Source organism: Chamaea fasciata, unplaced genomic scaffold, assembly GCF_029207755.1.
Source record: "Chamaea fasciata isolate MVZ Bird 193981 ecotype frontalis unplaced genomic scaffold, bChaFas1.0.hap1 SCAF_10, whole genome shotgun sequence".
Taxonomy (NCBI): Eukaryota; Metazoa; Chordata; class Aves; order Passeriformes; family Sylviidae; genus Chamaea; species Chamaea fasciata.
In genome coordinates, this window is record NW_027094095.1 from 16,182,245 (window position 1) to 16,197,455 (window position 15,211).

General features: G+C 36.9%; 1 protein-coding gene across 1 annotated transcript in view; it reads right to left on the minus strand.

The window, feature by feature from the left end:
* The window catches only part of BTBD8 (BTB domain containing 8), a 36,206-nt gene that overhangs the window by 4,564 nt on the left and 16,431 nt on the right, over positions 1-15,211 (minus strand). The window contains exons 10-17 of the mRNA XM_066192475.1: positions 11,655-11,837; positions 10,704-10,841; positions 9,555-9,684; positions 6,953-7,014; positions 5,233-5,866; positions 4,838-4,928; positions 4,141-4,280; positions 756-3,092 (exon numbers count right to left, since the gene is read on the minus strand). Of these exons, the coding sequence (XP_066048572.1) occupies positions 756-3,092; positions 4,141-4,280; positions 4,838-4,928; positions 5,233-5,866; positions 6,953-7,014; positions 9,555-9,684; positions 10,704-10,841; positions 11,655-11,837 (3,715 nt within the window). The remainder of the gene's footprint in view (positions 1-755; positions 3,093-4,140; positions 4,281-4,837; positions 4,929-5,232; positions 5,867-6,952; positions 7,015-9,554; positions 9,685-10,703; positions 10,842-11,654; positions 11,838-15,211) is intronic.

Below are 15,211 nucleotides of genomic sequence, written 5' to 3' on the forward strand. Positions count from 1 at the left end.
ACACTATTGTATATTTTTGATGGGATAAACAGACTGAATTATTGATATAAAGAAGACAAAACACAAAACTAGACAAGTATTCATCTAGCTACATGAAACAAGTTAGAACTTTTTTTGTATATAAGCATCAGTTCTAAGTATAATCTCTCTTTTAGGAAATAAGCTTTTACTGGTAAAATTTAGAATTTTAGACATCTCATAAGCTCTAAAGCAGAGTTCAAACCTGCTCCCACTGGTGTATATGGCAAATACTCAGTTATATTCAGTGGGAGAATGATCCAAATTTGTATATAATATATAAATAAATAAATTACAACAATAATGCATATAGCTGTTCAGGTAAACAGTTCAGTGCGCTTTAGTTAAGGTTATTACTTTAGTTATTGCACATCCCATTCAGACATACTATATGTTGTCAAGCAGACAAAACAAGTACTAAGATTCCATCAAAAGCTGATGCTGTCAATGTTAGATTGGATCAAAAATAACTGAAGTACAGACAACTGCGTCCAATCTTTCTTTTAGCATTACATAAATTCTCTTTTCTTGTAGTGAAGCTTCTCATTGAACAGCAGGGTATTGACGGATATTTCAAACAGACAAGCATTCTCTACCCAAGTGAAATACTTAAAAATATTTAAATATAATTTCAGCCAAAATTACTTCAGTTCAGGATTCAATCCCAGACAAATGGTCAAAGCTTTCCCTATTAATTTAGTTTTGAATGACTGAATGTTTCTATTTCTGTACATTACCTGGAAGTAAATCAGTATTAGCGTATTCAGTAGTTGCTGGTTGACTGTCTCTCACTTGACTTTCCTGAGTCAGCATCTGATTCTTACTGCCTTCTACAGGTTTTGCAGAGCTGCTCTTTTGCACATCAGAATTAGTTTCTCTCTGCTGAAGATCCAGATGACATGGTCTTTCTTGAGATTTTGCATCATTGTCTAAGTACTTATTGCACTGGTGAAATTCACTAACCACCTCAATCTTCATATTTACTTGCTGGTTTTCTCCTGGATGTGGACTACCTGCTGAATATACTTTCTCTGCACAATTTTGTTCAGTCATTGAAGCACCTTGATTCTCCTTTCCTGGGATTTCAGTACCGTGAAGATGCAGGAGAGAACTTCCACTTTTATCTGATCTATTGTCTCTATCCTTGTGCTGTTTGCCATCCAGGAATCCATCTTCAGTTTCCAGTGGGTATCTTGAATAAAATATCTTTCCATGGTGCTCTTGAGAAACACTGTCAAATACTTCTGAAGGAGTAAGAGAATCTATTGAGTGCTGACGTGAAGTGTGAGTTTCCACTTTATCGTCAGCTCCTAATTCTTCACATTCATCTACTGAAAGTAAAACAGATCGTTTGAAATTTTTAGTTCTAGAAAACTCCTGACTTGCAGTATCATTTTCTGTTGCATCCTCAAAAGCTAAATTATCAATTCCTTGGAACTGTTGAGTAGGAATATTTGTCAGGGGAAAGTTTTCTGCAACATTCTCTGCTTCAGATCTGTCATCTTCTGTTTCATCGGCAGAAGAAGAAACTTGGTCGGCTTCCTGAGTAAACTGTGCATTCCCAAAAGCAGAACTTTTGCTTTCTCTAGTAGTGGTCCGTGAACTCTCTTGATGGGACCAAATTTCAGGTCTTTTTCTTGGTATTTCATCATCACTTGTTGAATTAACACGGAAGAGATCAGAACCCTCTTTTTTCATTTTCACTTCTATTCTTAGACTGCTATCATAAATTTTTAATTCCTCAGGTGTACTTGTGTCACTGCTGCTTCTTCCAAGAAAGTCATGACATAGCATAGTACTGCATTTAGAAATCCCTCTTTCATTGGATCCCTCATCGTCCTGAGAGCCTCCGGCATCATAATCTTCTGATCTTGGTTTTATATCATCAGAAGATGTGGTTGCACTGCCAGTATCTGATTCAGGACTCTCTTTTGGATCTACAGCACCAGTACTCCAGTGGTCCACAAAGGGAATGTCTGCATTTTCATGGTTTTCTGGCATTTCCATAGGCTCTATAAGCTCTGTGTAATTAGGTGAATATTTTTCTGTTATTTGTTCTGTGGAACATTCTGAAACATCATCTAAATCTGTTGTAATTGATTTATATTCAGTCAAGGCTGATGTATCACACAGTTCATCAGCTGTAAGAAATCCTTCCACATGGATCTGAGGAGATGATGTCTCATCCTCTTTACTGGGTATTTGGGAAAAGCTTGACAAAGCATTTGCACCATAGTTAAGACCTGTCTCAGAGTTTATTTTATCACTCTGTTCATTACAGACTTTTGTTGCTTTTGAATCTTTCACCAGTTCTCCTAAAACAATAGCCTTCTGATTGGTTTCCTTGGAAAAGTCTGAATATCCATCATTGGAAGACTGTGCATGACAGTGAAGTTCAGCTGTAGTACCATCTTCCTCTGGGTCGTCAACCTTTCTAATTCCAGTCTGATCTCCACAGATTTGTCTTGTTTCCATGTCATTTCGTAGTGAAACATTCGGTTTATAAGTAATTTGTTCTGCAATTTTAGGAGAAGACTTGGATTGTATTTCGTATTGCACAGTTTCAGAAGAATCTGTTAATTTTTGTTTATTGGACTGACAAGACTCCAGCAATTTATTGTCACTGCCACTTTCCGTGGCAGGTTTTAGAGATTCGTTTGCAGAATAGCATTCATTATTGTCATGAAGCTGATCTGCCACAGCATCAGCCGTGTTTTTCTCAAGTTTCTGTCCTGAACCTCTGTGCTCAGGGGTGTGCACATTCTTCTGGACAACAGGAGAATCACTCCTTGAATGCTTTTGGGCAGAGGACTGAGATTTTAACACAGCTGTTTTCTGTTTCGGGTCTTTATTATTTGTAATCTCAGCATTCTTAGATGAAGCCAGAGTCTTAGGTGTTATTTTTGAAGTGGCTTTTGTTACAGGTGCTTGTGATTGTTTAATACTCTTCTTCTTGGCTGAAGGATGTTTTTCTGGGAGTGTTGTCTGAACCAGGTGTTGTAACACATTTTTTTCTTCATTATGTTTTGGAGACATTCCTGATTTCAGTGAATTTGGTGACTCCCCCTGAGGTCCTAACAAACAGTAAAAAAGACTATAAAGGTTGTATGTGCCAGTCACAGTGTATTCACCAATTTTTTGTTAATGTTTATGTTAAGAAACAAGTTACTCAACTTTTAACATAACTAAGGTGTTTAAGGCTTGTTAAAGAATTAAGATTTGAAATAACAGAGTAGTCAAAAATACCATCTTGGCACCTTTAAACCAGTTCATAGAATATACATACAGGAATCACTTCAGCCTGTAACTGCGGTAGTCATCCCTGGAGTAGAAAGCAGCAGCTCTCTAATAATGCATAGAAACACTACACAGCAGCTTAGCACAGGAAGTGATGAGTACTGTATTCAATTTATATTGTAGAGGAAATGAACAGAGGCAGAAAATAATTACATTAGTTATAATGTGATTAGAATACCAGAGTTAATGTCCCTGCTCAGTCAGAAAATACTGCAAGATCTTTAATGACCACAAATTGACAGAACCTGTGTCTTCTATATCACAGTGCATTTAAGATAATATAACTTGAATATTGGACCTCCATCCTTAACACTTTGTATCCTTCTAAAGCAGTGTTTCCTCTCTGTGTTTTACAGTGTCCTTTCCTACCTGTGCTATCAGTGGCTGTTGAAATCGAGTATTTGTTTGGGGGCCACTATCAGTAGCGCTACTGTGAGGGGGAAATCGGGAAACACAAAAATAGGGAGGCATAAAGCAGTCTGCAGACCAGAGGCTTATTACAAATGCTCAACCTACAGAATTTCTGATGAGCTCAGTCATGGTTCCAAATGCAGAAGTGCAGGGGATCAGCAAATGGAAGACTCTGCAATGCAGATTAAACAAGCAGAAGAAAACACTGACTGGCACTGAAGACCGTCTTTTAAGTATTTTGAAGTTGACACATTAATTTGCATTTTACAGTTTAGGATTGTCACCAAAAGTGAAATATGGAAAAAACCCAGAATTCTCCAGAAGATTTTTCCATGTAGCTGTCCTAAAAACCAAACAAACCTCAAAGCTTTGCATAATAGTGGCAGATCATTTAACTGCTCTATGAAACTTTACCTTGGTTCTTGGGAGAATTGGTAGGTGTGTTTTGAGACTTTTGCTGTGCTGCAGAATTCGTACTCACATTCCCTTTTTTCTTTAGAACAGCTTGTACATTTTGCTCATTACACCCTTTTCCTGTTGGTTTTTTTGTCAGACTGCAAAGAAATCATCACATCCATTATTTCCAGGCTTAGATCTAGCAATGCTTAATTATATTTAAACAAGAAATATATGTGTTCTAATGTGCACACATTTATAAACATTGAAAATGCAACCTAAAAAGTAAACTTTCTGAAAATAAAAAAAAATTTGTATTTTTAATTTATGTACAAACATGTATATATAATGACCCATTTCACAGTTTCACTTCAGCTGTCTCCTGTCCAGTGTTATCTAAACTATTCCAGAATTGGTAAGTTTACAACACCTTGTGTAGTCATTAACTGTTCCAGTATGCAGAATTCTGAATGACCTATAACAATTTAAAAATGATTAGCATGCAACAGTCGAACACAAAAGCCAAACCAATTCTATCTTTACAGCAATGTTGCCAATAGCTAACTCAAACTGTTTTGCAAATAACATCCTACAGACAACCACTCTCAGAGTAAAAAGAACATATAATGGTAAGTTTAATAGCTCACCTGAAACCTTCCCAAACTCATACACTCATGCACACACCTATAAAGCAGCATATTGTTTTGTAATATACCTGCTTGTTGTGACAATCGTCTCAAGTTCAGTCTTTTTTTTTTTGGTGGTGATTCCATTTGATACCTTCACAGATGCCTTTGTTTTCACTACTGTAAAGTAAATTCAAAGGTGATTACAGGGCGAAATACATTGCATATAAGTACTGAAAAAAAAATCTAATATATAAAGATTGGTTATTGAGAAGATCATACATGCTAAACTTGTAAAATGGTTACTGTTTTAGATGGCTACTAATTGACCATAAAGTCAGTTTATACTCATTTACTGGAGAAGAATGTAACTTTCATCAATTTATAGTAGATTGTCTTAAAGCTTCCCTGGCTGGTTTTCAGTATACGACCAGCCTGAGACCAATCAGAAGAGGACTTTAAAGAAAGAATTATAAAAAATTACCAGTCTGTTTTTTCCCTTCCTCTACTGATTTATCCTCTTTAGGTTCCTCTGTCTGTTCACCCACAGTCTGGATATCCATGTTTGAGTTTGCTGACTTGCTGGGAGTTGCTGCCACTGTCACCAAGGAGGGAGATTCCTTCCCTGTGGATTTTTTCACTGGCTTTGTTTTGTTCTGCATGCTTGAGGTTACTGTCAGCACTTTAGGTCTGGCACCTGCAATTTTTCCTTCATGATTCTTTAGTCCTTTGCTGCTTCCTGAATTTTTTTGTCCACTTGCAGATGATGTCTTTTCCATATCTTGCTTGGTAAGCATGCTTTCAGCCTTCACATTTCCATTATTTTCTATTTTTGTCTTTATAACAGCTCTAGCCTTTGGCAAAGCTGCTTTTTCCCCAGGTTTGGAATCCTTAGTAATCTTGGAAACTAGTTTTTTGCCATCTTTCCCCTTTACATCCTCATGCTTTGAAGTCTTATTGACAGTGTTTCTATTGGTGGATGCATGTCCAGATGCTCCTAATCCATCAGATTTCATTTTATCCTGATTAGTGGAAGAATCTCCCCAGCAATCTTTCTTGCTGTGTTCTGCCCGAGAAGTATTCCTTATACCAACAGATGCAGTAGTAGTTTTATTTAGCTAGGGGGAAAAAAAAAAGGCATCTGAAAAAACACCAAACAAAGAATTTGTAACACCAAATTATCCATAATCTGTAATTTCTGAAACACATCTACTTTTAAAGTAGTACATGAATCTAAAGCAACAAGATTCAACATTGAAATAAATTTATATATATATATATATATATATATATATATATACACACACACACACATACACACATATTTTAGCTCAGTTTGCTGGCTTTCAAGAATATTAAAGCACTGCTCTATGTAGAGGAGCCAGAAATATCTGAGTTTCACTTTTACTTTGGATAAATTACTCTGTAATATTTATTTATATTATTAGTGTCTGCTTAAGTAATAAAATTTTTTTGAGTTATATGTGCGTATTTTCCAAAAAGGAATAAAGACTATTCATTATTACAAACATAAAGCCAAAAATTATTTTACAACACGTGATGTTTTTACCATTACCAAGAGCATATCCACACAGAAATGCCAACACTGATTCTCTCAGGTAAAGAGGAACTCAAACCTCTTAAGTTTCTTTTAAGGAGAATTAAGCGCATGAAAGGGAATCTTTGTGATGCCAGTGTCAATGTATGCAAGACTGTCAAATCATGTGAAACCCATACTGGTTTTTTGCCAATTAATAATGTAGTTTTGAGTGTGAGCTTCACTAGAACACTTGTTGAGGGCACTAACAAATATTTTTCAGAGTAGGGAGTGTAACAGACTCAGTGTTGTGGTGGCTCGTAATAATAGCAGAGATTCATTAGCTCAGTAGCAAACCATTTGCTCTGGGAAAGAGATGAGTTTCATTATGTAGCAAGAGAGGAATGTGAGGTTCTGAACACAAAATCCTGCCTTTTATTTGAGCTTATCTGTTTGAAAATGTCACACAACACAGTCTGAGTCCTAAGATGCTTCCAGTGATCAACATTACTGATTCTGCAGAAACAGTTTACAAGAAAATACAGATTTTTCAAAAGCAAGTTCCATTAAGCAATACGGAAAGTAAGTATTAATTTAAAACAAACAATGAAAATAGTTTTGTTTGCAATTACCTGAATGTTTTTAATGTTTGGATATAAGTGTTTACCTGAGAACTGGTGAATACAGGTTTTTTGCCAAGTCTTCGGTCATCACCCTTGTCAAATGCAGCTGTAAAAGGAACAAGCAGTTTCTTCACTGTTTGGCAGGAAAGAAGGGGGACAGGAATCAAGCCAGCCCACTCAGTTAACATCATGTGAAATCAGAAAGCACTTCTTTGGGTCCTGATTTACTCTAGGAAGGCTAATTTTGGTGACATGGCAAATGTTAAGTGGAAATACATGGGTTTATGTTTGGAACAAAAACTGTGGGATCTGTAATGACATCACACGGCCATAAGCAAGTTACTTAAGTCTTCTGTTTCCCCATGTCCATAGTAAGACTTTTGTTCCTCCAAGCTCAATTCATTTAAAGCTCAGTGCACTGAGACCTTTGAAAGTGTACAAAATTTACAAAAGATACCTTCAGATTTAGAGTACTGACGGCTTTTAAGTGTATTGTTCATTATAAGGTATTTATTTATACTATATAAAGAAAAGATAAAGTACATTAAAGTAAATTATATTAGTTTTCAAAATTGGCAAAACCAAAATATCTAAATGTACACACTAAGGTCATAGTGCCTCTTTAGATAGCATGCAGCATAATGTCATGAGAATTATCCCTGTGATTGTCATGTGGAGTTTTCAGGCAGTGAATGCCTTTTTTTTTTAATCTGATGTACTCTGGGAGGAAAGCAGTTTTCAACAAAGCTTTTAAATCAATTGCACTTGTAGAATACAAAAGGGATATTTATAGACACTGTACAGACCCAGAATCGATAGGTTTCATTTATGTCTGTATTCATATTTAAGCTGGAAAAAAGGTTTTGCAAAAAATATATAAAAAATTTAGGCATTCAGTGCCTCATGTTCTGAGGCACTATACATGGAAACAGTTTTTGTATGTATAATAAAAAAATTCTGCTGAATTCTTACTAAAGATACTAAAAATAATTTTTATATAGGTCTCTAAAAATCACACAATAGGTATGCTGAAAATGGCACCCCAGGGATCTAATCCTTTTTCTAGCAGTGACTCTGCATATTAATACATACCAATATATAAAGACAAAATCCTTATAAACTTGTGCCTAAGAAAACACAAGACAGGTTGTAAATGAAAAAACCACCATATCATCTCTCTTATTTTGGCACCTCCTCTGTTATAGTCTTCTAAATCTATCTAGGCTAAATTTCTAGGAGAAAAGCCACCATCAGAAATCTTTAAGATGAAAGTTGATCTAAGTTATCCTAGACATATTTCACCTGAGGATTAAAATTTATCTACCAATATTGTACAATCACTTTGCCTGTAATTAAAACTAGATAATTCATGCAAACATTTCAGTCTTTTCATATATAAAATGTATGCAACTTCAGTCAGAATTTAACCTAAAAGAAAACAAAACAATTTTTGGCAAGATGGAGTTTGGAAAATTAAGACACACCTTGATTTTATATATTTTTTATTCCTATTGAAAGCACAGTGTAAAGTAGCCAAAGCATCACTCACAATAGAGACATGATCATCTTAAAAGTAAACCACCCCAAATCAGAACAACCCACCCTTTTTTCTAAAGCCAACTCCCCAGCTTCTGAAGGATTTTATAATCAAGAAGAAAGCCTATCCCTGTTTTACAGAGCAGTATGAGATATTATTTCACTACATCCCTAAATCATGCTTAGAAAGACTGTCACTGCATCTTTCAGCATGTAATTGTAGAATAAAATTTTCATCTACCTCTAGGCATAAACATTTTTATACCTATTATATCCTTGCTACTGATGTTTTTAACATAAAGGATATAAAAATGTTCACGTCTCCTTTGAATCAAAAGTGATTTGAATTCAGAGAAGTACTTAACATTCTTTTCTTTTACAACACTGTACTGTCAAAGCTAATATTAAACCATAACCTGAACTCCATCATCAGTTCCACATCCTCAGAATACTCGTGTACTTCAAAACAAAGGAGCATTCAGAACAAAAACTCCTTTTTGCTGGAAGTGCTGTCTGTTAAGATGTAGAGAGCACACCATGCAGCTCCTTAGGGGCTCTCTGCAGCAGCACACACAAGCTCACAATGCCAATCAGCCGAGGAGCCCAGCTATCTGCATTTGCTCACAGTGCACAGGATGAGCATTATGCAAGAGACGAGCAATATTTATACATCATGGAGAAAACGATAAAGGACAGGAACGGAATTCACGGAACAGATAATCTGCTTTGTGCAAATTTAATTCATCCACAACTCTTATCTCCTTAAAAATGAGGCAGATCAGGTTTTTAATCCTACTGCCGTGTTTTCAGTAATTTAGAGGAGCTGTAAATAAGAACAGAATCCAACCACATGATGGTGGGGGTGGGGGTTTTCTATCATATATACTCCTAAAAAGAAAAGCAGGGAGGACTCTTCACAGAAAACGACTTACAGATTCCCATGTTTGAAGCTAGCTAAGCATGCCATCATGCTTCTATCTAAAACACCACTTCAAAACACAAAGCAGCACAAATTTTGCTGAATTCGTATCAGGCTCCACAATTCCATCTGCATTGCATCCACTAAACAGATTGCTAAAAAATTCCAATGCCGTTTGATGCCAGACATACCTGCTTGTATTTTCTGTTGATGGTCTGGCCTCATCAGCTTCCAGCCTTCTGTGTGACGAACAGCATAAAAAGACTGAACCAGGAAGACCCAGAGCTTATCACGCAGCGCCTGGATCTTGCACGTAAAACCCTGTGTTCAAGTAACAAATCAGCAGCTGGCGAGGGGCATATTGTCATAGCAACCAGTCATTATTCCTTTCAGAATCTACTTACTCCCTAAGCTAGATCAATGATGTCATCACTTTTATTTTATAACGGTCTGGTAGATGGAGATGCTGTTTTTTAAGGATTATTGCCCACTACAGTGATTTTTTTCGATAGTTTAAAACCAACAAATTACAGCACTAGTAAACACTACATTGCTCTCATTGCTCTTTTTTTCATTTTCTTTTTTTTAATGAACCCCATAATAGCTCTTCACTGTCAGCTGTGTCACAACAAGGTCAAATACTCCAGGGAAAAATAATGTATTTGATTAAATTTTCATTGCTTTGACCATGTATATCTACAATAGCACCAGATTGCAGTAATTAATGTTTCATTTACTTTTTTATTCTTTGTCATTCTATTTATGAATTGTTCCCAGAATTAGTCAACCACAGCTTAAATGTCATTATTTAGATTGTGTGAATATACATGGTATGTTACACACATGGAGCCTGACACTTCCACACAATCCAAAAAACACGCTGGATTAAGAGTCAGTCCTTGCTTTAGAGGACAGCTTTAAACAAAAGCAAATGTACCTGTGACCTTCACAAAAAGCAGGGGAAATATTTAGGGAAGGAAGAGAATAAGCTCTCTTCCCCTGTAAGTTTTAGGTAATGTAACATTTTGCTAAGTTTTTCTCTTACCACAAATTAAAAGTGATAATAAAGATCAATAGGACAGTATTGCCCATAGAACTTATATTGGCAGTAATACACAGGAATTTTTTGATTGCCAGGATGGGGTTTCTCTTTAAAATAAACAAATGCCTACATTTTCTGTACTTCCAAAAGAACCTTGGATTTATGCAGATGCTTTTCTGTATGACCCCAGCTGCATGACTGAGCCATCTGAGCTCACACCACATCATCTGATTTGAACCATGACATGAAACTGTACCAGAAGAGTTTTTCTACAAACACTGCACATTGAAGAACCTACCATCTCCTTCACATTTGCAGAGTCCAACAACATTTCCACTGCTACAAGAAGAAAGCAGCTATTTTCATTATTAATGCTTTTTTCAATTGCTTTGGAAATTAGTTCTAGAAGGTCAGGTTTGCTGCTCATTGCCTGTGCCTGAGGAAACAACAGAAGGCAGTCTTTTAAAACAAAAGCATGTACTTTGTATGCAAAAGCATTACTGAGCAGAGAGGATCTGCTATCAAGCTGTGCAGGAGTTTTTACAAAGAAGCATCTTCTTTTGTATCCCTACCATAACCCCACCCCTCTCCAGGCCTCTAGGAAATTATCCTGAGGCCTTGCTCATTAACAGAAATATTAGGAACAAGCACACTTTGATGAATTTATAGCCCCATGCAACTCTGGATCCAAAGGCAAATTGTTTTACCATTTCCCTCTTTATTTTTTTCACTCCTCTGTCCATATTAAAAAACATATTTCACAGGAGAAATGAACTGACTGGATGACTAGGTAAGTTCTCACCAGAACCTGCAGCATTGCCACATTCGTGCAATTCACAAGTCAGTAGAAATTTGACTACACTGCTCATACTCATAATCTTGTGAATCTGGGCTGTTATCCCAGGGGTCTGAAAGCTTTTTCAAAGCTGATACCTATACTTTTTGCAACACAGAAACTGTCCCACTAAATCAATTGGAACTTTTGCTTAACTGAAGCATATACCTTGAATGCAGTATTAGCCCTGTGTATCAAAGCATTTACATGCTTTAAAACAAACCTGAAAAAACCCACTCCACAAAAATCTTAGCACTTCCTGAGATTTTGTTGATTTGGTTTTTTTTTCCCCCATAGAACTGTACTTCAAAGCAAAAGTTGAAACTATTTTGGTAATTTAGCAGCCTGAACTTTCCTAAGTGTGATATAATTCAATTTATTTGGAAGCATGTAAGAACTTGAGGGCACTTTTACCTGCAACAAAACAGAGAAGCCTTCACTTTGCACTACTTGTAGGAAGTTTGCAACAATAAAGGTTACACATTCCTCATGTAGCCTTGATGCCAAGGCCACAGCTGTCTCTGTCCATTTCACTCGGGGAAGGCTACTGATCAGCCGGTCACTCTCCATCAAACGGAAAGCAGCATTCTTGTGGTTCTTGAAACAGAAACAGAAATTAGCCTGTTGCCAAGCAATTACCTAAAGAATTGCTGATTGTAAAATAGCGTCTGTCCAGTCAGTGAGTTTTTACACAGGGATCCAGTCATGTAATTATTTCCTTTATTTCAATAAATTTTGGGGTTTATAATTCTTAATATTATAAGTGCCTTTGAAACTAAAGCAGGAAAAGAAATCTCTATTGGTTCTGTTTTGCCTGAAGTTAGGTAGTAAAGTTTCCAATAGCATTTATTATATTTTTTCAACTGTGTCATTACATACTGCAGTCCTGAAGAAAATAAGGCAAATGTTAGCTGGAGAAGCTGAACAGAGAAAAAGATCATAGGTCACTGAGAGATGTAATAAGTCCTTGAATAAAACTGCTAAGTTGAGGTTTTAGGTGAGTGTGGATGGCCTAGCATTCAGGATACAGAGAAAACCTTTTCATAATTATGAATCCTTTTGCTTTATTTAAAGGAGTCAGACAACAAATATTTGTCTTCCCCAATGGAGTTTTAACGGAACTTACCCTCTTTGTTGTCTAAAGTTTCTCAAAGAAAAGTAACTGTTATGTTTCTAGTTACATTTCGAACAGGCAAACAGACTTGCTAATATTTATTATCCTGGTCTGTGTCTTTGGTTCTTCCACACATTGCATCAGCACAGTACCTGAGGGCAACTTCTATGAACTAACACACAGCCCATAGAAAAGAACTTGGAATTTATGGTTATCCACATTAGAATGGCCTCAAAGCTCTATTCAATGTGACCTAGCAGGACACTGCTAAATTATGCAGTAACACTTGAAAAAGCAACAATTCAGATAAATATTTGACACAAAAACCCCTACTGCAGATTCAGATCACAATCACATTTGTCCTATATGAGTTAGAAAGCAGGGAGTACCTTCTTTGTGCATGTTATAGTTAAAAGATAAAATCCAACCATCCACTGTTAAAATTTATTTTAGATTTTATTTTACTCATATCTGGGCAAACCCAGTTTGCTTCTCTGCAGATCACATAAATTAAGAATTACATATATGCTTATGGTTAGATTTTGCTCCCACTGGACTCAGTTACAAGCTTTTTGAATTGTCTTGAATTCAACCCCTGCTCACAAGGCAATAAGCACTGACTCCCATTAGCCACTTCCAGTGAAATATAAAATGCCTTCATTGACTTCTAATTAATTCAGCACTTCGTAGAAGTGGTTCTAACTGAATTTTACTAATCATACTGTACTTTTTTCCTAACCATTTTAAAGTGGAGTCCACTTTACTTATCTAAAATCCCAGTAATTTTCTTGCATGAAGTTGAGACATCAGGGATAGGCACACATAAAGCACCTGGACAGTGCTTTAAATGGCACTCCCATTTTAATGTTTCTGTGTTCATCATTGTGGTTTCCCAAGGCTTTTCCCATCAACAATCTCCTTTTCTTTGCATCTTTTTTTTCTCTAAAGGGCTGTCATATTAACTAGGTTTTACATTTCCAGTATCAGTAAATGAAAGGATCAGCAGAAATATACTGTTTAACTGGGTGTAACTGTTAAAAGTTTTTCAGCAGACAACCCTAGCAGCAGAATAAAAGGACTGTAAATCATACAGTAGCCCCTGCAAAATTAATGCCAGACCTTTTCTTCTTCATCCCTCAAGCAGACTTAAAGCATTTTTGCAGATTGTGAAAGACCCCTAGGAATTCCACAAGTTTTTGGAATGGTTGTCTTAAATGCTGAAATGAATGCTCACCAGAACCATTCTCTGGGCAGAAAAGGCTTATGCTTTATTGTTTAATTTTGTAACTCTACATGCTATCAGACTTCAGTCCATAAAATACCACTGAATCTTGCAAAGACACACCAACACATTTTAAATCATTAATACGGGAACTAAAACACACTTTAGTCCAAACTGCAAAAACCTTCCAGAGAAACCGGATACACAACAGGGGCAATACCAAGTACCACAGTGCCACGACTGTTCTGCAAATGCTGGCAAGGTAGCACGTGTATTTCCACACAAACTGTAACTGCAGCATCTTTATATACTAGAATAAGCACAGGGGAAGGAAGGCCTGAACATCTACCTTTCAGCTTCCCAATATTGCACAAAGGCCTAGAGAAGAACCTAGAAGTGTGTCTACATGTGCTCATAGCTGCAGTAACACACCTGAGGTAGTTTAGTGGTGGGTGGTGGTTTAACTATAAACAAATGAAGGCCAGAATGAACGGATCTATTTCTGAAAATGTTACTTAAAACTCTCCAATTTTACACAATGTGTGATACGCATAGCTACATGTATATTCTAAGAGCAGCTCAGTATCCTGATACAATATAGTGGCAGAACACATGAGATACCAGACATAATCTTGAGGCATATAGCTGCCATCTTTATTCTGTTAGATTTATGCATTGTGGTAGAACTGTTCAGGTTTATAACTGTGGATATTCTCAAGCTTCTCTTGATCACAGAATCACAGCTGAGCTGAAAGGTACCACCACAGATCATCGAGTCCAACTCCTGGCCCTGCACAGCACCATCCCCAAGAGTCACACCCTGTGCCTGAGAGCATTGTCCAGACACTTCTCGATCTCTGTCAGGCTGGTGCTGTGACCACTGCCCTGGGGAGCCTGGTCCAATGCCCAACCACTCTCTGGGGGAAGAACCTTTACCTAATATCCAACTTAAAGGCATGGAGCTCTGAAATCTGTCAGTTTGTAGGCTTTCACCTGAATATGCACAGTTGCAGCTGCCAGTCCTAGCTGACCTGCTGGCCTCAGCACTTTAAGAACTTCATCACAGAAGTCCTTAAAAAAACCAGTCCCAAGAAGGCTTCACAGTCCTTTCAGCAAGGGGTAGTTCTTGGTGAGAACCATTCAAGAGTGCAGCTCTTGAACCAGTGCTATGTTTGACAGTGTGCACGGCCACACCAGAGCTATTTAGTTTGGGTAACACAGTAACAGACACGGGGACAAGGACTTAAGCATGAGATATATATTATGAAGTTAATAATAAACTCACGTATTAAGTTGTCAGTTGTGAGCTAGAACCAAAGCCATGCTGTGACTGTTACCTGAGCTAGTTAGATTACATTTGTCTGTGACAATCCACATTACAGCTACATACACAGACAGTCATATTTGGCAGCAGCTCTACAGATTTACCTTTATTTCTACATACTTTTCATGTATCTGTTACAATTCAGTGTATTGACAGGCTGAGTGAGTACTTGACCAGAGTTCTGTTAACAGGACTAGTTCAAATCAGTTACCTTACGTCAGCTCTGAGCATAGTTTTATACAGAAATACAATTAGAAAATACTTAAATCTAAGCAGGTCTAAATTGGAACAAAGTGCGTGCCACAAAAAAT